Raw genomic sequence first — 24,535 nt, forward strand, 5'->3', positions numbered from 1 at the left:
TCAACAAAAATCAAACCACCTTGGGAGCCACAACGTTTTACCATCTTGGCTGCAAATATGTCTCAGTGTGTGCTGATGTGCTAGAACAGGCTAAAAAATATAATAGTCTATAAACAAAACGCAGACTTACTTTGCTCTGCTTTAAGCTTTAGCTCAGCTGTAGCCGCTTTTCTCGCATCTCCAGCAGGAAACCTTTCCACAAAAGTAGAAAAGTTTCTTGTAAAATGTTCAACTTTTTACGAGGCTGAAGTCGCGTCTCATTCTCCAGCTTCTTGTTTGAATTTTCCCATTCCACCTTAAATGATGCCTGAGCCACCAGAATGTAACTGCTGCACATTTTAAGGTGGAACGGGGCAATTAGAACGAGAAGCTGGCGAATGAGAAGCTGATTTCAGCTTTGTGACTTTTCAGTGTTTGTCAGTTTCTCATTGCAGATTAAACGTATCAGGAAACCAGCTGGAGTGATTATAAACGCAAATAAGTCCATTTGTCTCCAAATTATCATTGTTCATCTTAAATCTCTCTCTTTGCCGTTTCATTAGCTATTAGCTAGGCGAGACTGTTGTCTGTGTTGCTATGGTGACCAGCAGTCTGCGCTGGTCTTCAGGGTTAAAGGGTGAATTAGCAGTTCTACATTAACTCCAGAGTTTAAGACCATTTATTGTTAGACTTGCAACTCGACTTTGACTTGAACGCCAATGAGTCTGTTCACATGCACTCAATACTCTGATCATAATCGAATTTCTGCAGTTATCTGATTATTTAAATGGTCATGTAAACAAGCACACTCTGATTTCCTGGATCAGAGTAAGGAAGAAATCTGATTAAGAAATCTGATAAAGAGGCTGGATTTTAGCTCAGTAGTCAGATTTCTCAGTGCATGTGAACTCTTACTCTGATTTCTTTCGCATTTCTAAGTCGGCACATGTGCAAAAACAGACGGTGGTACCGGAAATAAGCGAGCAGCGCCACCGCGAGACGCAGCAAAACACTTTTGGAGCGACACTGAAAACCAATATATGCTTGACGAATGAAGGATTTAATTATTCTTCATCTTTTAGATGATGTCTGTTCATATTTTCAGGTTAAGTAGCACAATGTTTAAAAAAAAAACTTTTTTAAAAACGTTTTATGTTACGTTTGCGTCTCATCTTCTTCTGTGAGTTTATTGGCTGGTTGTAAATCAGAAATCTGATCACTGGCTGACTCATGTAGACCCAGAGTTTCCCCATTATCTGATTACTCAAGAGCATATAAACGCGTTGATCGGATTACTGACAAAATCTGATTTTCTGCAGTTATCAGGTTATTGAGTGCGTGTAAATGCACTTATTATCCTGACTCGGACTTCATCCTTATGAATCAGAAAGACTCGAGACCCAGTGAAAAAAACACGGAGAGTCAGACTGCAGGCGGCTACACAGTCAGGTACTGTTCATGTGAGTGGATTTGTCTCCTGCCGTGAATTTCACATACAGCAGCATCATCAAACATCTGTTACTGTGTTTATGCTCGGCTCATTATTATTATTATATAATAATAGAATTTTATTTATAGGCTCTACAGGCAACTAATTTATAATAAAGTATATTAAAAATAATATATCAAATCCAGCAAATGAACAGCAACCGTGTATTAAAATGTGCAGTGTGTTCTCTGTAGAGGATGTTTTAATATATATATGCACTTACAAAATCAACACAATCCAACAGAAATTTTACAATGTCAACCTTGTTACAATAGCAGAACCCTCTTTTGGTGCTATATAGAACCATATACAACACATTCTCCATCAACCTGAAGAACCTTTTCACAATGCAAAGAAAGAAAATGGTTCTCTATAGAACCATGAACACTCGAGGAACCCTTTGCATGATTAAAGAGTTTTTGGCATCATGAAACCTCATATTGATGGAGAATGTGTTGTATATGAATGTGCTGTTCTATATAGAACCGTTTTGAAAATGGTTCTCTGTAGCACCAAAAATGGTTTTTCTATTGTTATGATGTCAAGCTTGTACACAGTTGAAGAGCCTTTTTTGGTGCTGTATAGAACCATCTACAGCACATTCTCTGTCAACCCGAAGAACACTTTTACGGTGCAAAGAACCCTTCAATCATGCAAAGGGTTCTTTGAGCGTTCATGGTTCTATATAGAACCATTTTCTTTACTAAAGAACCCTTGAAGCACCATCTTTTTCAGAGTGTAGTGTTTCTGTGTTGCGCTGTATGAGTGCAGGTCTCTGTGTTGTAGTTGAGCTCAGCAGGCCAGGCTGACGCTTCGCTTGGCGTGTGAATATATTAGCGTCCCCGCTAAGGGAGCTGGGTGTCAGAGTGGAAAACTCGCCCTAGTTACCGCCGCAGTTGCCATGGCGTCCGCTGCACGCCTTACATTTCACACGTATGGATTTTCACAGTGGCAGCATAAAGAGTGTGTCTGTGGGTATTTTACTATGGCCTACAAATCACATCATCATATCAATTGTCATAATATTCGGTTCTTAAATGCAAACAAATGCAAAGAAAAAAGTTCTGTGATAATAAGTAACTTATGGTAGTTGTGAATTATCATGTGTGTTTTTAATGAGACTTTTCTGTGAGGCAGAAAAATGGATCATCTTAAACGTAGCTCGATATCTCCTCTCTCTTTTTGAGATTTTTGTTTTATGTTCTTATGCAAAATCTTGGCGCCGCTGGTCAAATTCCATGACGTTGATTTTCTGAGTGTAAATAAGTTACACGTCCTCTACAGACACTCTTCTGCTCACCTTAATGCACAATTACTGTTTATTTACTGAATTTAGTTTATTGGTGGAAAAATAAAACATAAAATGTGGCCTGTGCAAAAGTTATGGCATATTTTGTTTTCTATCTTTCTCCAATATTTTGAACTAAAATAAATAGAAAACCAACAAAACAGGTCATTTGACCAAGGGTGTTCAAACTTTTGCATACTGTGTTATATTATAGAATATTATGTCATTTTATCCAGTGAAATTGTCTCATTCTGATTGCAGAAAATTTAGCTTGTTTCAGAAATAATGCAGATAAAAAGTAACAATTTTTTCTGCCAGTTTAAAAGAAATACTTTCCCTAGCTACAATCAGTAAAATAAATAAATAAGTATATTTAAACAAATTAAATTATTTTATACAGTAATATATTGACAGCCATCTCATAAAATTAAAATATTAGAAATATTAGATATATTGATCAGATTTGAGGTTATTTCACATAGTTCATACTATATAACATATTACATATTAGATAAGGCACATATAATATGCAGCCCTTATAATAAGCCTGTATAATTTACATATTTGTGCAGTGTGCACTCATGAACTCATGAATGTAATTCAGATTTGCCACACATTTCCATTCAGTCAAGCAGAGCAGAGTCACATAAAAGAGATTTTGTTCATGCAAAATGCAGTTTTATTAATTCTTGTGCACTTTACATTAAAAAAAAACATAAAAGACAACACAATTCAATTATTTAATACTGACACATTTTACGTTTGTGAGTCAAAGAACCTCATTGGTTTGTTTTTGCGGTGTGTGGAGATGTGTGTGCGGTTTATAAACTGAATTCATGAATTACAGGGTGTGTGTGTGTGTGTGTGTGTGTGTGTGTGTGTGTGTGTGTGTGTGTAATTCTTTCATTCTGTGGGTTTAACTCAGTGCTGTGAACTGCAGACTGTAGGTCATTCCTCTGTAGAATCTCATTGAAGAGGATTAGTGTGTGTGTGTGTGTGTGTGTGTGTGTGTGTGTGTGTGTGTGTGTGTGTGTGTGTGTGTGTGTGTGAACTGCAGTACAGAAGGCTTTATTTGCTGATGATGTAATTCAGCCTCAAAACTGATTAAGACCTGAAGTCCTCCATGTGGATTAAAAACACACATATGGTGCCAATACACACACACACACACACACACACACACACACACACACACACACACACACACACACACACACTTGTTAAAAGCCGTGAAATCAAACTGCTTCTTTACACACCTCCTGACAGAGTGATGGAGTAAGACCCCAGAGGAGCTGTGAGGATAAAGACATGAGCAGCATAATCTACCTTAGACTGTAGAACAGACTCAGTTTATATCACAATACCTACATTTAGAGTCAGTTATTCATTCAGCCTAATGAGAAACTGTAGAACAGACTCAGTTTATATCACAATACCTACATTTAGAGTCAGTTATTCATTCAGCCTAATGAGAAACTGTAGAACAGACTCAGTTTATATCACAATACCTACATTTAGAGTCGGTTATTCATTCAGCCTAATGAGAAACTGTAGAACAGACTCGGTTTATATCACAATACCTACATTTAGAGTCGGTTATTCATTCAGCCTAATGAGAAACTGTAGAACAGACTCGGTTTATATCACAATACCTACATTTAGAGTCGGTTATTCATTCAGCCTAATGAGAAACTGTAGAACAGACTCGGTTTATATCACAATACCTACATTTAGAGTCGGTTATTCATTCAGCCTAATGAGAAACTGTAGAGCAGACTCAGTTTATATCACAATACCTACATTTAGAGTCGGTTATTCATTCAGCCTAATGAGAAACTGTAGAGCAGACTCAGTTTATATCACAATACCTACATTTAGAGTCGGTTATTCATTCAGCCTAATGAGAAACTGTAGAGCAGACTCAGTTTATATCACAATACCTACATTTAGAGTCGGTTATTCATTCAGCCTAATGAGAAACTGTAGAACAGACTCAGTTTATATCACAATACCTACATTTAGAGTCGGTTATTCATTCAACCTAATGAGAAACTGTAGAACAGACTCAGTTTATATCACAATACCTACATTTAGAACAGTCTGAGCTCGACTGTAGCGACTCTAGCCTCAATAAAACTCCACATTTCTAGTAATAACATCTGTTAGTTACCTTGTAGTGACACTGATGACCGTCATATTGTGAAGTAACCAAATTGGCATAACATCAGTTATACACAATTTGAGCCAAAAGACATTTGACCTCAACCAGAGCCCAGTAGAGAGGAGAAACTGGAGAAATGTCCAAACCCCTGACCCCCCACAGGAATTACATTTCAAGCTCCAATCCCAACTGTCTGCACAAACCTTCTGCATTCCTCTCATTTGGTGGACCAGTTTGTCTGTATTCATCTAAGACACCACCAGCGTCTCCGATTCCCTTTCAGTTCTTTGGCGCAAACTACAGAACATCAAGGCGGAAGATCTAAGAGAGGTGACAGCTGCCTGTTATTGGGAAATGTCAGAAGAGATTAGCTGATATGTGACTCAGGCAGGACTGAATAGGAGCCCCAACACGACCTCATCTTTTAGTGTTTCTTCATTCCGCATAATTGTAGTTGTTTAACACTCGGAAGTCAGTTATTGCTGGCGATAACAGAAGTATAATTAAAAAAAAAAGATTTATGACTCACTCTGTCTTATTCACTGCAACAAGTGGTGTCTTTTCAAGTAAAATGATCTTAAATGTAGTCAACACATCTAATATTTGTCCTATTGAGATTGTTGTGAGCTTAATTTAAGATTATTTCACTTATTTGTAGACATATTTTACTTGTTTTAAGTATTTTTATTAAGTAAAATTATCTCACTATGTTGGCAGATGATTGTTTTAAGAAATGTGCTCAAAACCAGCAAAACTATCTGCCAGTATAGTGAGAGAATTTTACCTAATAAAATGACCTAAAACTGGTAAATAATGTCTAGAAATAAGCTTTATAATCCTAAGTGCACAACCATCTCATCAACATTAACACACGAAGGTGATCAGAGGGGCGGTGGAGATCGAGTCTGCAGCGTCTGAGATCTTTAAAACGCAGAGTTAGAAAAGAAAATCATCTCACAGTGAAAGCAGCGTTTTACAGTAGAAATAAATGGAGCTCATTATGCTGGTAGTGAACTATGCTGCTGACTCAGCTGCCTAAAAACCATAGAAACGGACCTTAAACAGAAGTGAGGACCCTGTTGGGGTTCATCCTAAAGTTAGGACAGGATTTAGGAGGTTCAGTCTAGTTAGGATGTTTGTGTGATGCTGTTTTCTTATCTGGAGTTCATGATGAGATTATGAAGTTAGGAACTGTTATTCTGGAACAGCTACTGAAGTCATCATGGAGACCAAACAGGTCAGATTTCAGAGTTAGGATGTTTCTGTAATAAGGCCCTGGATCTCTTTTTACTTTTAAGAATTCCACCAAATTTCTGAGCTATAAATTTCCAAGATCTCAAAATGTGTCCACACCCCCAAGGACATATTTTATAACAATTTGAATTTGATTGAAAATTATAGTTGTGCTGGCAGAGCTGTTTTGCGGGGAAACGTATGTATTCTATACATTTTTGCTGTTTCTGTCTTTTTTTTTAATCAAAACAAAGTCAGAAGTTGCAGTGGTATCCCAGGTGGTTGCTTATATTGTTGCTACCCAGGTGCTATGGTATCTCTGGTGGTTGCTAACCTGTTGCTATGTGTTTGCCATGATATCTGTGGTTGCTAGGGTGTTGCTTATGACGTGTTAGTGGAGAAAAACCCAGCATAAAGAGAATAATAAGAAGAAGATGAAGAAGAAGAATATATATAAATACATATATATATATATAATAACAAATAACAGTGACGCTCAAATGATAACTCTGTTCTCCACAGTTTTGCTCCTGTCTTCCAAATAATAAGTAAGCCTCTGTGTAAGGCACTGACTGCCTCTTATAATAAACGGCTGAAATGTGAGCATCACTCTACACTCCACTCGACAGCTCACGTAGGCGTGTGTTAATACTGATATTCCAAATGACCCCATTTAAAAGCCATTTTAAAGTCCACTAATCTGGTCTTGTGAATTTGATCAAATCTGTGCTTCTCTCAGGAACCTAATTTACTGTAAACACGCTCTGATATCACTCGCCGCTCGGTGTGAATCATATTAAACTGTGTGTAGGATGCAGACTGGCTTATGTAAGCGCTTTGGCTTAAATTTGGAGTTATTTTTAGAGCACTCATACATACGCTAGACTTCAGAAAACAAAAACATGAATAATTAGGTAAAATGAACATTAATTTGACTGGAAAATCAGGCCAGTGAAACCAACAAATCAGTTATGTTTTATTATTTTTATTTCATGACTTAACCATTAAAAATATGGATACTTCAGAGAATAATGTGTGAGTTGATCTTGTCTGTGACAGGTTTAAGTTGCCAAATCGAAGCTTGGTGAATATTATGCATCTCATAAAACAAATAATTTAATTCTAAAAACATATATATATATGTACAATATATATATATTTGTATGTATAAGGTTACACAGTTGGACCTTAAAGGGTCCAGCAATTTTTCTAAAATTCTCCCGAAGCTCATTAATATGTAAACAGAGCTGTTCAGAGCGGTTCAGAGTGGTTCAGAGTGGTTTGGTGTGAAACGCTCTGTTCTAGAGAAACTTACCGAGTCAGAACTGTTCACAGTGGTGGTGATAGGAACCAGACGTCCACCTCTAAAAGCTCCCTCACAGAAAGTTCCTACATGAAATGGTTATGAATTCACTGCCTGATGACTGAGACACTGTTTTATGATAGTTTAGAGAACTTAAACTCCATTCATGGTGGAGGGATACATGCAGGGCACTGTGAGGCAAAATAGTCCCCAAAGAAAACTTATTATTTCAGATTTTCCACTATTTTCCAACATCAACATTCCATATAAACTCAGAAGACTCGTGTAGGTTCACTGGTGGTTCTGGATAGTAAATAAAATGTCTATATTTGTGTTGTAGTCATGGCGACCCCTGGTTCCTATCACCACCACTGTAAAGACACCTGAACCATTTCACACCAAACCACTCTGAATGAGGAGGCGAGTGTACAGCAGGACACATGCACTTGAGAAATTCAACAAAGCTGAAATTGGCTTCTTATCTGAATTTCCCGTTCCATCTTAAATTGTGCAGCAGTTTTATTCAGGTGCGTGTACAGGTGGTGCCAGAACGTTTGTTTATGCTGTTTTGCGCAATAAAAATATTGCAGATTTACTTTGGTGGTTATGAATGGCTAGTACTGAAAGTGATGGGACATCTCAGAATAATAAGCCCCTTATAACCTGCAAAAATAAGTTTATTTAATGAATTAAACCCTTAAATGACCAGGGTCCACTGGTGGGCCCAAAGCATTATTACACACTTCTGTAACCTAAGCTTTCTAGTCCTTCATCAGTGGTCACAGGACGCTGCCCACAGGACGCCGTTGGCTGGATATTTTTGGTTGGCGGACTATTCTCAGTCCAGCAGTGACACTGAGGTGTTTAAAAACTCCAGCAGCACTGCTGTGTCTGATCCACTCAGACCAGCACAACACACACTAACACACCACCATCATGTCAGTGTTACTGCAGTGCTGAGAATGATCCACCACCCAAATAGTACCTGCTCTGTGAGGGTCCATGGGGGTCCTGACCACTGAAGAACAGGGTAAAAGGGGGCTAACAAAGTATCAGAGAAACAGATGGACTACAGTCTGTAACTGTAGAACTACAAAGTGCACCTATATAGTAAGTGGAGCTGATAAAATGGACAATGAGTGTAGAAACAATAATGTTATGCCTGAACGATGTGTATATATATATATATATATATAGAACCCATCAGAAATTGCAGTTAAACTGTGATATAATGGTTTGGCCAAAACTCCCAATACACTGTAAACAATTTTTGGTTTCTGAATTGCTGCATAAAAAACTTAAAGAACTAACTTATTATTTGAGGTTCAGTGAACTCGAAATTTCATTTCAGCAGGTTGACTAACTTCTTAAGACTTCAAAAATGTTTCACAGAGCACTAAGTGACAGTTTTGAGGAGTTAAATAGAGGAGAATGTATGAAAATTACACTATTCATGAATTACTTACATACTGTAACACATGCAGTAAATAGTTCTAAAAACAGTGATATAATATTTTGTGTTTCTGTGTTACAGTGAAATCATCTTAAATCTAATCAGCATATCTAATATTTCTCATTATGAGATCAATACAGGAATAATTAAGGAGTGATTTCTTATTGGTGAACTTGCTTCTCTGCACGTTAGAGAACGGAGAGTGTGATTACAGACAGCGTCCATAAGGTGGAGCTCTAAGATCAGAAGAGCTGTTCAGTGTTACTCTGTTTTCCACACATGCTCAGCCCACCATCACTACAGACCCTGTTACTCTGATCTCTCATTTAAATTGAGTTATTTAGGCATTTTATTTAGGCGTTGTCATTAGGTGTGTTGTCTCCTTCACTCCTCTATTAATGGATGTTTTGAAGATAATGAAATATTGTGTAATAATAACTCATATTTATTTAAAACATTGAAATGCAGATTCAAGTGTTTTAGCAGAAAAAAGAAAATATAAATGAGCATAAGAGAACAGAACAAATGTTTAAAAAGGAGGTAACAGCAATTTATTGATAATGAAAATGACATTTTGACCATTATGGCCTGTTTTTATTTAACTTTTGACCACAAAAAAAAATTTAAAGTATAAAAGAGTGAAATGAAAGGGAAATGGTTGTTTGTAGAGGCTCAGATTTTTTGGTGGTGATAGGAACCAGGGGACGCCATGACTACAACACAAATATAGACATTTTATTTACTATCCAGAACCACCAGTGAACCTACACGAGTCTTCTGAGTTTATATGGAATGTTGATGATGGAAAATAGTGGAAAATCTGAAATAATAAGTTTTCTTTGGGGACTATTTTGCCTCACAGTGCCCTGCATGTATCCCTCCACGATGAATGGAGTTTAAGTTCTCTAAACTACCATAAAACAGTGTCTCAGTCATCAGGCAGTGAATTCATAACCATTTCATGTAGGAACTTTCTGTGAGGAGCTTTTAGAGGTGGACGTCTGGTTCCTATCACCACCACTGAGAACAGTTCTGACTTTGTGTCTCTAGAACGGAGCGTTTCACACCAAACCACTCTGAACCGCTCTGAACAGCTCTGTTTACGTCTCAACTATATAATTATGCAGGAATTTGGAAAAAATATGTGGAGTTCCCCTTGAAGACCTCAGGTCAGGTCACTGAGAATCTTCCTCACCCTCAGTCTTCCTCACTCTATTGCAGGTCCAATGCCAGTCTGGATGGTACTGGCTCCAGGAGGAAGCTGTACAGTGCTGTTCCTGGCCGACACTTTGTTGCAATACGACCCTACCAGCCTCAGACAGAGGGAGAGATCACCCTCTACAAGAATGACAGAGTCAAAGGTCAGCCCTCACAAGCTATACACAACAATTCAGGTCTCTCTCTTCATTAGAAACACCCACCTTGTGCTTCAACACACTGGCCACTTTATTAGAAAACCACCTTGTGCTTCAACACACTGGCCACTTTATTGGAAACCCACCTTGTGCTTCTGCTCACTGGCCACTTTATTAGAAACACCTACCTTGTACTTCCACTCACTGGCCACTTTTTTGGAAACCCACCTTGTGCTTTCACTCACTGGCCACTTTATTAGAAACACGCACCTTGTGCTTCTGCTCACTGGCCACTTTATTAGAAACCCACATTGTGCTTTCACTCACTGGCCACTTTATTAGAAACACCTACCTTTTACTTCTGCTCACTGGACACTTTATTAGAAACACCCACCTTAAGCTTTCGCTCACTGGCCACTTTATTAGAAACACCTGCATTGTGCTTCCACTAACTGGCCACTTTATTAGAAACACCTACCTTGTACTTCCACTCACTGGCCACTTTATTAGAAACCCACATTGTGCTTCTGCTCACTGGCCACTTTATTAGAAACACCTACCTTGTACTTCCACTCACTGGCCACTTTATTGGAAACCCACCTTGTGCTTTCACTCACTGGCCACTTTATTAGAAACACCTACCTTGTACTTCCACTCACTGGCCACTTTATTGGAAACCCACCTTGTGCTTTCACTCACTGGCCACTTTATTAGAAACACCCACCTTGTGCTTCTGCTCACTGGCCACTTTATTAGAAACACCCACCTTGTACTTCCACTCACTGGCCACTTTATTAGAAACATTTACTTTGTACTTCCACTCACTGGCCACTTTATTGGAAACCCACCTTGTGCTTTCACTCACTGGCCACTTTATTAGAAACACCTCCCTTGTACTTCTGCTCACTGGACACTTTATTAGAAACACCCACCTTAAGCTTTCGCTCACTGGCCACTTTATTACAAACACCCACCTTGTGCTTCCACTCACTGGCCACTTTATTAGAAACCCACATTGTGCTTTCACTCACTGGCCACTTTATTAGAAACACCTACCTTGTACTTCTGCTCACTGGACACTTTATTAGAAACACCCACCTTAAGCTTTCGCTCACTGGCCACTTTATTACAAACACCTGCCTTACGTTTCCACTCACTGGCCACTTTATTAGAAACACCTACCTTGTACTTCCGCTCACTGGCCACTTTATTAGAAACAACCACCTTAAGCTTCCGCTCACTGGCCACTTTATTAGAAACACCTGCATTGTGCTTCCACTAACTGGCCACTTTATTAGAAACACCTACCTTGTACTTCCACTCACTGGCCACTTTATTAGAAACCCACATTGTGCTTCTGCTCACTGGCCACTTTATTAGAAACACCTCCCTTGTACTTCCACTCACTGGCCACTTTATTGGAAACCCACCTTGTGCTTTCACTCACTGGCCACTTTATTAGAAACACGCACCTTGTGCTTCTGCTCACTGGCCACTATATTAGAAACACCCACCTTGTACTTCCACTCACTGGCCACTTTATTAGAAACATTTACTTTGTACTTCCACTCACTGGCCACTTTATTGGAAACCCACCTTGTGCTTTCACTCACTGGCCACTTTATTAGAAACACCCACCTTGTGCTTCCACTCACTGGCCACTTTATTGGAAACCCACATTGTGCTTTCACTCACTGGCCACTTTATTAGAAACACCTACCTTGTACTTCTGCTCACTGGACACTTTATTAGAAACACCCACCTTAAGCTTTCGCTCACTGGCCACTTTATTACAAACACCTGCCTTGTGTTTCCACTCACTGGCCACTTTATTAGAAACACCTACCTTGTACTTCCGCTCACTGGCCACTTTATTAGAAACACCTGCATTGTGCTTCCACTAACTGGCCACTTTATTAGAAACACCTACCTTGTACTTCCACTCACTGGCCACTTTATTAGAAACCCACATTGTGCTTCTGCTCACTGGCCACTTTATTAGAAACACCTACCTTGTACTTCCACTCACTGGCCACTTTATTGGAAACCCACCTTGTGCTTTCACTCACTGGCCACTTTATTAGAAACACCCACCTTGTGCTTCTGCTCACTGGCCACTTTATTAGAAACACCCACCTTGTACTTCCACTCACTGGCCACTTTATTAGAAACATTTACTTTGTACTTCCACTCACTGGCCACTTTATTGGAAACCCACCTTGTGCTTTCACTCACTGGCCACTTTATTAGAAACACCCACCTTGTGCTTCCACTCACTGGCCACTTTATTAGAAACCCACATTGTGCTTTCACTCACTGGCCACTTTATTAGAAACACCTACCTTGTACTTCTGCTCACTGGACACTTTATTAGAAACACCCACCTTGTGCTTCCACTCACTGGCCACTTTATTAGAAACCCACATTGTGCTTTCACTCACTGGCCACTTTATTAGAAACACCTACCTTGTACTTCTGCTCACTGGCCACTTTATTAGAAACACCTGCATTGTGCTTCCACTAACTGGCCACTTTATTAGAAACACCTACCTTGTACTTCCACTCACTGGCCACTTTATTGGAAACCCACCTTGTGCTTTCACTCACTGGCCACTTTATTAGAAACACCCACCTTGTGCTTCTGCTCACTGGCCACTTTATTAGAAACACCCACCTTGTACTTCCACTCACTGGCCACTTTATTAGAAACATTTACTTTGTACTTCCACTCACTGGCCACTTTATTGGAAACCCACCTTGTGCTTTCACTCACTGGCCACTTTATTAGAAACACCCACCTTGTGCTTCCACTCACTGGCCACTTTATTAGAAACCCACATTGTGCTTTCACTCACTGGCCACTTTATTAGAAACACCTACCTTGTACTTCTGCTCACTGGACACTTTATTAGAAACACCCACCTTGTGCTTCCACTCACTGGCCACTTTATTAGAAACCCACATTGTGCTTTCACTCACTGGCCACTTTATTAGAAACACCTACCTTGTACTTCTGCTCACTGGCCACTTTATTACAAACACCTGCCTTGTGTTTCCACTCACTGGCCACTTTATTAGAAACACCTACCTTGTACTTCCGCTCACTGGCCACTTTATTAGAAACAACCACCTTAAGCTTCCGCTCACTGGCCACTTCATTAGAAACACCTGCATTGTGCGTCCACTAACTGGCCACTTTATTAGAAACACCTACCTTGTACTTCCACTCACTGGCCACTTTATTAGAAACCCACATTGTGCTTCCGCTCACTGGCCACTTTATTAGAAACCCACATTGTGCTTCCACTCACTGGCCACTTTATTAGAAACACCTACCTTGTACTTCCACTCACTGGCCACTTTATTAGAAACCCACATTGTGCTTCCGCTCACTGGCCACTTTATTAGAAACCCACACTGTGCTTCCACTCACTGGCCACTTTATTAGAAATGGACTGGAGAGTGAACAGTTTGCTTTTATAGTTTTAACATGGTTGCTTATTAGTTCAAACTGTTTTATTACAAAAAATGCAAGAAAATGTGTATTTATTTTTTTTCCCATTATATGGGCCCTTTAAAAATGGTTCTTCAAGGGTTCTTTAGTAAAGAAATCGTTACACATAGAACCAAAACAACTCAAAGAGCTATTTGAATGCATTAATGGTTCTTTGAGGGTTTAAGTGGTTCTTCTCTATGATGGGAAAACTTGTTATATAGTTCTTAAAAGAACCTTTTCATAAATGGTTCTATATAGCACCAAAGTGGTTCTGATATTGTTAGAAGTCATAGAACCGTTTTGTAATACTGTCTAGAACCCTTTTGCTAAGAGTGCAGCTGAATGTATTGGCTGCTCCTGTTTAATGTTCTGTTGTCCTCGTTCTCTCTGGCTCTTGTTGTGCAGTTCTCAGTATTGGTGAAGGCGGGTACTGGGAGGGCAGCGCCCGCGGACATGTGGGCTGGTTCCCTGCAGACTGTGTGGAGGAAATTCCTGCCAAGCCCAACGAGGAGAGACCGCGTAAGTCTCCGCACGTGTGTGTGAGCGTGGAGCAGCATCAATGATTACTGAGCGCTCGCGGCAAAAACCTGCTTTTTGTTTTAACTAGTTTAACAAATGTCCCTGAAATTTAAAAACAGTCCCAATTTTTTATTTACACAATATACCTGATTTTTTAATGCCCCTGAAAGATTAAAACATGCCCTTGAATTTTTTTTTAAATGCTGCAAAATGTTAAAAATGTGCCTAGCATTGTTGAAACAGCCTTGAAACAAAAAAGTCCCTAAAATTATTGAGCAATACCCCCAGACTTTAAAAAAAATAAAATTACTATACATTTTATTATATTAATTATTATACAAAATTATGCCTGGAATTATTGAAAATACACCCCCTTCCCAAAATTAAAAAGTAGCTGAAATTATTAAAAAATTTCCCCAGACTTTAAAAATTTGCCTGGAATTATTAATAACACTTCAAAAATTCCCTGAAATTGTTGAAACAATTCCCTCTAGACTTTAAAATATTTAATTTAAGCTATTCATGAATTGAAGCCAGACTTAAAAAATTTTGTCTGGAATTATTGAAAACACCTTAAAAATGTAAAAAAGTTGTTGCAATTATTGAAAAATGCCCTCCAACTTTAAAAATGTGTCTGGAATTATTGAAAACATCCCTAAGGACTTTAAACTATTCATTTATATTATTAATCACTTGACCCCAGACTAAAAATTGTGCCTGGAATTATCGAAAACACCCCGCAAATTAAAAAAGTTCCAAAAAAAGGTACAAAAATTTTTGAAAAATGACCCCATACTTTCAAAATGTGCCTGGAATTAAAGTGCTTTTTGTAAAATTGCTCCTGAAAGTTGAAATAATGTATGAATCCTACTTTTTTAACCAACAGTGAAGAACTTAGAAGACTCCATTTGAATGTATCTCTGAGACGGCGGGTGCCTGTGGACACCGTAGTGGTTTATAGATTAGTCTGTGTGTGAGGCGTCTCTCAGAGCTCCTATACTGCATTCGGTTAAAGCTCCTACTTCCCCCCTCCGACTCGGAAAACCAATGAAACGCCCGGGCTGCTGAGAATTCCTGCTCGGAAAGTCAAAATCGGTCAATGTACAGACGCAGTAGTAGCTCAGCGTCCCACAGCGCAGAGCACTGTAACACACTGTAGTACTGAACTAATTTAACTCTCTATGTCTCTCTATGTCTCTCTCTCTCTCTCTCTCCTTCTCTTTGTTGATGGAGCCCCAGCCTCAGGCTTGACCTTCAGGGCACACATGGCGTGCACGTGCGCGCACACACACACACACACACACACACACACACACACACACACACACACACACTCACATTCCCTGAATACAGCTTTTGCCCTATTTTCTCTCTCTCTCATTCGTTATGTCTCTCTCTCTCTCTGACCGGTGCAGCCGGCCTCCTTTATCAAACTATACATCATCGCTGCTGGAACAAAACGTCAACTTTACAGGAGAAAGAAAAACCTTCTTCTCTTTTAAAGGGAGTTAGTGGAGCAAGATTCTTCCAAATATTTTTGGAGGGTCCATTTATCATGAAATCTTACCCCACTGTAAAGGCCAGCTGGCACATTTATCTAATTTGCTCAAATTTGACCTAAATAAAGATTATTTTAATTTAAAAAGCAGTGCAAAAAGAAAAAAACTTTAAAAGCATCAAAGAAACGATTGGTGTTAATAATTGATTGTATTACATGTTAACTTCTTATTAATGTGTTTTAATACTTAAGTGTATGTAAGTCACACGTCCTCTACAGAGACACACCTCTGCACACTTTAACACACACTTACTGTTTGTTTACTGAGTTTAACATACTGGGGTGTGAAATAAAAGACTTACTCCATTCTCAGAGTGTGTCTGCGTCGTGGCAGTGGAGCTGCGCTGTAGGAAAGGAGGGACATTTCTACAACCAGAGCTGCTCTTGTTCGGGCTGCGTTCGGTCAGCGTTCTCGCTCCTGTTCTAACACGATTACATAACTGCAACTATTCAGTCCTGCACTTTCTCACACAGCTCTAATGGAGATGAAGTGAAGCATGAGGAGCAGCAGCTGCATCCGACTCCTCTCAGCTCGCAGGCTGGTGTGCCGGGACGCTGCAGCACCCCCTGATTTCAGGATTGCAACTGTAGTAATAATAGTATAATGTTCTGAACTTGATAGTGCTGTGAGTATAGTACAGGTCAGGGGTCGCAACCCAAATATTTCAACAAAAATCAAACCACCTTGGGAGCCACAACATTTCACGTCCATCTTACTGAAGTAACGTTTCAGCATCTTGGCTGTAAACATGTCTCAGTATGTGTTAATGTACTGGTATAGGATAAAAAATATAATATAAACGAAAACGCAGACTTACTTTGCTCTGCTTTAAGCTTTAGCTCAGCTATAGCTGCTTTTCTCGCATCTCAGTCAGGAAACTTCCACCAAAGTAGAACAGTTTCTTGTAAAATGTCTCTCAGCGTTCGACTTTATACGAGGCTGAAGTCGCTTAATACAAGATACAAAATACAGTGGGGGAAAAATGAAAAGACAGAAAGATAAGAAGACAATGCAAAGAAAAGAATGGGTTGTAGTTGTCGAGGTGAAGACGAGCTGCAGTGCAGTGATTAATCTCCCACAGACCGAGAGGAGCAGGTGCCTCTGATCAGAGTTTAATTAAAAGGCTCAGATGAAACAGGCTGTTACTGTGTGGAGGAGAATATTATCACTATGCTAATGATGGTAAATATCAGCGTCCTAATCACACACGCGCTGTTCAACCTGCCGCTACCTGAGGGGTGTAGACATGCCTCCGTCTCAGGGGGTTAAATCACATGTATTGATTTTGGAATGGTAGTCAATTCAAACTGATTATCAATTTGCTAATTTTTTGGTCAAATTTTGGATGAAGCCTTCTGACCAATCAGGGATGGTAGAAAAAGTGTGGTGGGGTGAAAAAGAAAGACAGAAGAAACAATGGTAAATGCTGGGAGACAGAGAAAAGAGAGAGAAGAAACAGAGTGGATGAGAAAGCAGAAGAGGTAGAGAGAAAAACAGATAAAGAAGAGATAGAAAGACAGAAAAAGAGACAGAAAAGAGACAAAGGGACCAAGGCAGAAGGAAAGAAGGAGGGGAAAAAGAATAAAAGAAGAAGGAGAACAGAAGAGAGAGAATGAGAGAGAAAGGAAAAAAGAGGAAGAGAACAAGTGAGTAAGAAAAAGAAAGAAGAAGGGAGAGAATGAGTGAGAGAGAGAGAGAGAGAAAAAGAGGAAGAAGAGAACAAGTAAGAAAAAGGAAAGAGAGAGAGAGAATGAGAAAGAAAGAAAGAAAGAAAGAAAGAAAGGAAGAAAAAAACAAGTGAGTAGGAAAAAGAAAGAAGAAGAGAGAATGAGAGAGAGAATAAGAAAGAAAGAAAGAAAGAAAGAGGAAGAAGATAACAAGTAAGAAAAAGAAAGATAGAAGAGAGAGAAAGAAAGAGAAAATGAGAGAGAGAGAGAGAGAGAGAAAGGAAGAAAACACGAGTAAGAAAGAAGAAAAGAGAAAAAGAAATGGCAGAGAGAAAAAAGAGAAAAAGAAAGAGTGAGTGACATAAACAAAGGAAAGGAAGAAAGAAAGACAGAAGGATGTGAGAGAAGAGAGAGAGAGAGAGAGACAGAGAGAGAGAGAGAGACAGAGAGAGACAGGGATAAACGGAGAGAGAACATTCAGTCAGGTGTCTTTTTTACTGGTGCTTTTTGGCTCTGATTCACTGTTTTTCTCAACTTTAGTGTAAAACAGGAGTTTATTTCTTAGAGAGGTCCAGTGATCTGAGAATGAGTGTGAATGAGAGCAGGAGAGACTGAGAGATTAAATAAGGATTAAATAAAAGATTAAATAAATACGTTTCTCTCACAGGTGTGATCTGTGCTAGTGATGATAAGTGTGTTCATTCATCCTGTGTTTGTGTGTTTATGTGGATCTGAACAGTAAATAAATCCTGTAAATAAATAGGTAGAGACGTTCACTCGGAGTGAGGCTGTGAGGAGCGTTTACTGTTGGACGAAGTTCGCACAGTAAATTCAACAAAATCCAGCAAATACATTTTAAGCCTCCAGAAGCGTCTGATCATTTTTAATCCTCTGTTTCTTTCCTTTCAGCTCACAGTCAGCTGAAGCTGCGGAGAGATAACATCAGCAGTTTAGACCGGAAAGCACATTAAAATAAAATAAAAAAGAGTAAATAAATCCGTTTCTCGATGTGTTATCTGTCTTTTTCACTCTCTCTCATCACTGCTATACCATCATAGAGAGAAATTATAAACAATAAAACAGATTATATTTTTGTTTCTCTCATTCTTTCTCTATTAGATATGTTCATAATAATATAAACAATATTACAGTTTATAGCCATAACTATGGTATCCCAGGCAGTTGCTAAGGTGTTGCTAGACTGTTGCTGTGAAATCCCAGGTGGTTGCTAAAGTGTTGCTAGGCTATTGCTGTGGTGTCCCAGGTGGTTCCCAAGGTGTTGCTAGGCTGTTCCTGTTGCCATGGTATCCAAGGTGGTTCCTAAGGTGTTGCTAGGCTGTTGCCGTGGCATCCAAGGTGGTTGCTAAGGTGTTGCTAGGCTGTTGCTATGGTATCCCAGGTGGTTGCTAAGATGTTGCTCGGCTTTTGCTATGGTATCCCAGGTGTATGCTAAGGTGTTGCTAGGCTGTTGCTGTGGGATCCCAGGTGGTTGCTAAGGTGTTGCTAGGCTGTTGCTGTGGTGTCCCAGGTGGTTGCTAAGATGTTGCTAGACCATTGCTGTGGTATCCCAGGTGGTTGCTAAGATGTTGCTAGGCTTTTGCTATGGTATCCCAGGCGGTTGCTAAGGTGTAGATGGGCTGTTGCTATGGTGTCCCAGGTGTTTGCTAAGGTGTTGCTAGTCCATTGCTGTGGTATCCCAGGTGGTAGCTAAAGTGTTATTTATTTTCTATAGAAAATAATAATTGTGTTTTTGTGTGGTCGGTCCCAAAAGCACTATACAGGCTCCCATACAGGCTGTACTGTAATCTCTACTGTTTTGCATGTTTTATGGCTCTTGCTTATGAAACTGGTACAAGTGTAGAAGAATAAAAAGAGAAACTGATATGAACTGAAATGTACTAATTATAATTACAACATGCCAAAGTTTGATTTAACACAGAATTTCTGAGATCCAGAGTCGTTACGTTGTTGGTGAAAGGAAAGTTGGGTGAATTAGATTTTCTTTACCAAGAAAGATATCAATTTAAGGATTACACAGGAAATATTTGCAGCATTTTGTTGTGGAAAGTGTGAATTAAACAACAAACTAAATTGTCATTGTCAAAAAAAAATCTACATTTGTTGTTTAGTTTTCTAATAAATTTGAATGCATCACTTAAAAAAAGATGGTTCTTCAGTGGTTCTTTAGTAAAGACAGTAGTTCTGTATAGAACCATGAACATGCAAAAAAAAACCCTTTGCATGCTTAAATGGTTCTTTTCATGGTGAAATGGTTCTTCAGATTGATGGAGAATGTGTTCGTGGTTCTATATAGAACCATTGTCTTTACTAAAGAACCCTTGAAGAACCGTCTTTTTTAAGAGTGCTATCTTTTGCTCAGGCCAGTGTGTTAAATCCAGTAAATAAACAGTAACAGTGTGTTGAAGTATGTGAAGTGTGTGTGAACCCGGGGTGCTCAGACTTTTGCACACGACTGTGCAGTGTCGTTCAGTGATTGATTTTCCTGATTTTCCTGATTGTGATGTGATTCGGCTGATTAACTCTTGCTGAAGAGTGTTATTGATCAGTGATTTTGCCGTGTCAGTGTAGAGTGACTGATGAAGTGCTGCTCTGTTTGGTTATTGATCGCAGAGTTATTGATTTCTCCCCAGAGAGTCGAGCGGACCGAGCGGACAGGAAGAAGCTGTTCAGGCATTACACTGTGGGCTCCTACGACAGCTTCGACGCCTCCAGGTACGACATGCCGAGCATGTGCATGTAACAGCTTTAACCCTCAGACATCTCAGTTATGTGGATCATTTTACTGAATTAGTTCACAGTGAAATTCAGTTTAATCCAAATTTAATTTATTCAGATCTTAGTTATTTACAAGGGTTATGTTCCGATATATTTAAAGACAAGACATTAATAGAGACAGTAATAAGCTAAATATATACAAAATCATCATTTATAGGCTACTTTCTCTTGGGAGGAGTCTGTCCCAAACCCTAACCCCCTAAATTTACACCTCTGAAAATAGAAAAGAAAACTTACATTTTTTTTGTAGTTATTATTTTTTAAATATATTTTTGATTTCCTTATAAAGTGAAGTTTAGATTTAAATTCATCGTGAGTTTATTTTTTATTTTTAGATATAAAACTCCTGTCCTGTGTTTTCATGTCACTACTGAAACACAGAGATTCAGTCTGTAGGCGGAGCCTTATTTTAGCCATGCCCCTGCATTTTAGAGCAGGAAGTGAGGCTGCATCCCTGTCCCTCATGGCCACATGGTGAGCAGTTAGATCCCATTGTTTTGAAGTAAATGTGTCCCAAAGTCTGAAAATATTAATGAAAACATCGAACAAAGAATCGTCACTACCGAAACACAGATTTTCTGCAGTTCAGTAAACGTGTTCTGTTTCAATGAAAGATATAATGATTTTCTGTGTGAACAGCTGTTCAAAGCTGTGTTTGCTGGTCATGTACTGGGGTTTTTGAGCACAAAATGAGCTAAAATCATCACTGAAACAGTCACTACTGAAACAGTCACTACTGAAACAGTCACTACCGAAACATTCACTACTGAAACAGTCACTACTGAAACAGTCACTACCGAAAGTTACAACCGAAACAGTCACTACCGAAACAGTCACTACTGAAACAGTCACTACTGAAACATTCACTACTGAAACAGTCACTACCGAAACAGTCACTACCGAAACAGTCACTACTGAAACAGTCACTACCGAAAGTTACAACCGAAACAGTCATTACTGAAACATTCACTACCGAAACAGTCACTACCGAAACAGTCACTACCGAAACATTCACTACTGAAAGAGTCACTACTGAAACAGTCACTACCGAAACAGTCACTACTGAAACAATCACTACCGAAACAGTCACTACCGAAAGTCACAACTGAAACAGTCACTACCGAAACAGTCACTACCGAAACATTAATTACCGAAACAGTCACTACCGAAACAGAAACTACTGAAACGTTTGGTAAAGTTTGTGTAGAGTTATGATTGTGTTCGGGAGTGACAAAAATGGAATGTTGAATCATTAGTTTTAATGAAATAAATATAATTAAGCAAAAATCTAGTTCAGTAGAACGATCCATAACCACTGATAACAGTTATGCTGTAATTTTATATGAATTATTTCTTGATTTTACTTGTTATTAGAAATAATGCAAACAATTCTTCTCATTTCAGTAAATAATATTTAAATTAAGTAAAAATATCTGCCTGTGGAATACGACACTTTCAGTAGATAAAATGACTAAAATGTAAACGTATTTAAAATAGTTTTATTCCTACAGCATCTCATAATGATTAATATTAGATATATTAACTAGATTTAAGGTGCTTAAGTGTCATTTTTGCAGTGTACTTGTACTCACACATTCTGTTCTGTACAAAACTGGCGCACGAGCCTAAACGCGCAGTTTATGGGTCGCGTGCGTGAAAGAAATGCGCGTCTCTTCCTCATGCATGTGCTTCTGAAACGTGGCGGGATTGTGCAGAAAATGGGTGGAGCTATTGGGAAAATGGCTGATGAAAATTCGGTTTGATCGACTGAAGTTTGAGCAACTTGCACCAGGTTTCGCGTCAATTTTTCTCCAGCTTTTAAAATCAGTAAATATAACGGCAGCAGACACAGCGGCGAGACGGAGACACGAGCAGCAGCAGTGTTTACTACCAGAATAACAGTCTATACTCTCAGGATCAGATGTGTGTCTCAAGTTTGCTGATGGCGCTGCTTTTCCTCTGCACCTCATGACTGAGCAGTTAGCGTCTGCACGCAGTTTGCCTGATGAGCTGCAGGCTTAATACATTCCGTATGTATTTTAGGCGCATTTTGGCCGCATACTGCAATCATACTGAGGCTGTGTTCACTTTAAAGAAAAACACATTTGCCATGTTGCTGTGGCAATAAAGGTAGATGTTTCTGGTATAGTGGCCAGTTATTGGAAGCAAAAGGTAAGTGTTTCCAATGAAGTGGCCTGTGAATAGTAGTACAAGGTAGGTGTTTCCAATAAAGTGGCCAGTTAGTGGGAGCAAAAGGTGGGTGTTTCTAATAAAGTGGCCATTTAGTTGATGTACAAGGTAGGTGTTTCTAATAAAGTGGCCAGTGAGTGGAAGTACAAGGTAGGTGTTTCCAATATAGTGGCCAGTTAGTAGACGTACAAGGGAGGTGTTTCTAATAAAGTGGCCAGTTAGAGGAAGTGCAAGGTAGGTGTTTCCAGTAAAGTGGCCAGTGAGTGAAAGCACAAGGTAGGTGTTTCCAATATAGTGGCCAGTTAGTGGAAGCACAAGGTGGGTGTTTCTAATAAAGTGGCCAGTTAGAGGAAGTACAAGGTAGGTGTTTCTAATAAAGTGGCCAGTGAGTGGAAGTACAAGGTAGGTGTTTCTAATAAAGTGGCCAGTGAGTGGAAGTACAAGGTAGGTGTTTCCAATTAAGTGGCCAGTTAGTGGAAGTACAAGGTAGGTGTTTCCAGTATAGTGGCCAGTGAGTGAAAGCACAAGGTGGGTGTTTCCAATATAGTGGCCAGTTAGTGGAAGCACAAGGTAGGTGTTTCTAATAAAGTGGCCAGTGAGTAGTAGTACAAGGTAGGTGTTTCTAATAAAGTGGCCAGTTAGTGGAAGCACAAGGTAGGTGTTTCTAATAAAGTGGCCGGTGAGTGGGAGCAAAAGAGAGGTGTTTCTAATAAAGTGGCCATTTAGTGGACGTACAAGGTAGCTGTTTCTAATGAAGTGGCCAGTGAGTGGAAGTACAGGGTAGGTGTTTCCAATATAGTGGCCAGTTAGTAGACGTACAAGGGAGGCGTTTCTAATAAAGTGGCCAGTGAGCAGAAGCACAAGGTGGGTGTTTCTAATAAAGTGGCCAGTTAGAGGAAGTACAAGGTAGGTGTTTCTAATATAGTGGCCAGTTAGTGGAAGTACAAGGTAGGTGTTTCCAATTAAGTGGCCAGTTAGTGGAAGTACAAGGTAGGTGTTTCCAGTAAAGTGGCCAGTTAGTAGAAGTACAAGGTAGGTGTTTCCAATATAGTGGCCAGTTAGTGAAAGTACAGGGTAGATGTTTCCAATTAAGTGGCCAGTCTCAGAAATGACAGGAAAAAATGATTAAACAGCCAGGCCTGTTGTCTGCTGTGTAGTTATTTATCTTGCGATATTATTTATTTCTCTCCATCACTGGTCCAAAAGCACTTCACGGCACTGTGGTGAGATTGGTTTTTAATGAGATATTTCAAAAGCCCTGCTTTCTCTCCAACTTGAGCTGAGTTTCCCCAGAGGCTGAAACACTGCCACTCGCTCACTCTGTTAAATATTCATCCGGGTTGTTTTAAACTGACAGAAGGTGCTGTTAAATTTTGCATGAACTGCAAACTGTCCGCGGCCGGGTATGGAGAGAGAGAGATGTGAGAAAGCTGAGTTTTTTCACTGAATGGGCCAGAAACAATGAGAGATCTCTCTGTGTTTTTGGCCTTATTACATTATTACAATTGACCCACACATGTTCAGCCTACAAATGTGTTCTTCTGTAGCTACGGTTGTGAGGTTGGACAAGCTTTACAGAGCGCCAGGAAAAAATCCATTCAGCCTAATGAGAAACTGTAGAACAGACTCAGTTTATATCACAATACCTACATTTAGAGTCGGTTATTCATTCAGCCTAATGAGAAACTGTAGAACAGACTCAGTTTATATCACAATACCTACATTTAGAGTCGGTTATTCATTCAGCCTAATGAGAAACTGTAGAACAGACTCAGTTTACATCACAATACCTACATTTAGAGTCGGTTATTCATTCAGCCTAATGAGAAACTGTAGAACAGACTCAGTTTACATCACAATACCTACATTTAGAGTCAGTTATTCATTCAACCTAATGAGAAACTGTGGAACAGACTCAGTTTATATCACAATACCTACATTTAGAGTCGGTTATTCATTCAGCCTATATCACAATACCTACATTTAGAGTCGGTTATTCATTCAGCCTAATGAGAAACTGTAGAACAGACTCAGTTTATATCACAAT

The 24,535-nt window shown here is 39.3% G+C and overlaps 1 protein-coding gene across 1 annotated transcript in view; it reads left to right on the top strand.

The window, feature by feature from the left end:
* Positions 1–24,535, top strand: part of LOC118817851 (latent-transforming growth factor beta-binding protein 4-like) — a 236,274-nt gene that overhangs the window by 153,506 nt on the left and 58,233 nt on the right. The window contains exons 12-14 of the mRNA XM_036584808.1: positions 10,128–10,267; positions 14,163–14,276; positions 20,154–20,235. Coding sequence (XP_036440701.1) covers positions 10,128–10,267; positions 14,163–14,276; positions 20,154–20,235 — 336 coding nt within the window. The remainder of the gene's footprint in view (positions 1–10,127; positions 10,268–14,162; positions 14,277–20,153; positions 20,236–24,535) is intronic.

This window comes from Colossoma macropomum, unplaced genomic scaffold (assembly GCF_904425465.1).
Source record: "Colossoma macropomum unplaced genomic scaffold, Colossoma_macropomum, whole genome shotgun sequence".
Taxonomy (NCBI): Eukaryota; Metazoa; Chordata; class Actinopteri; order Characiformes; family Serrasalmidae; genus Colossoma; species Colossoma macropomum.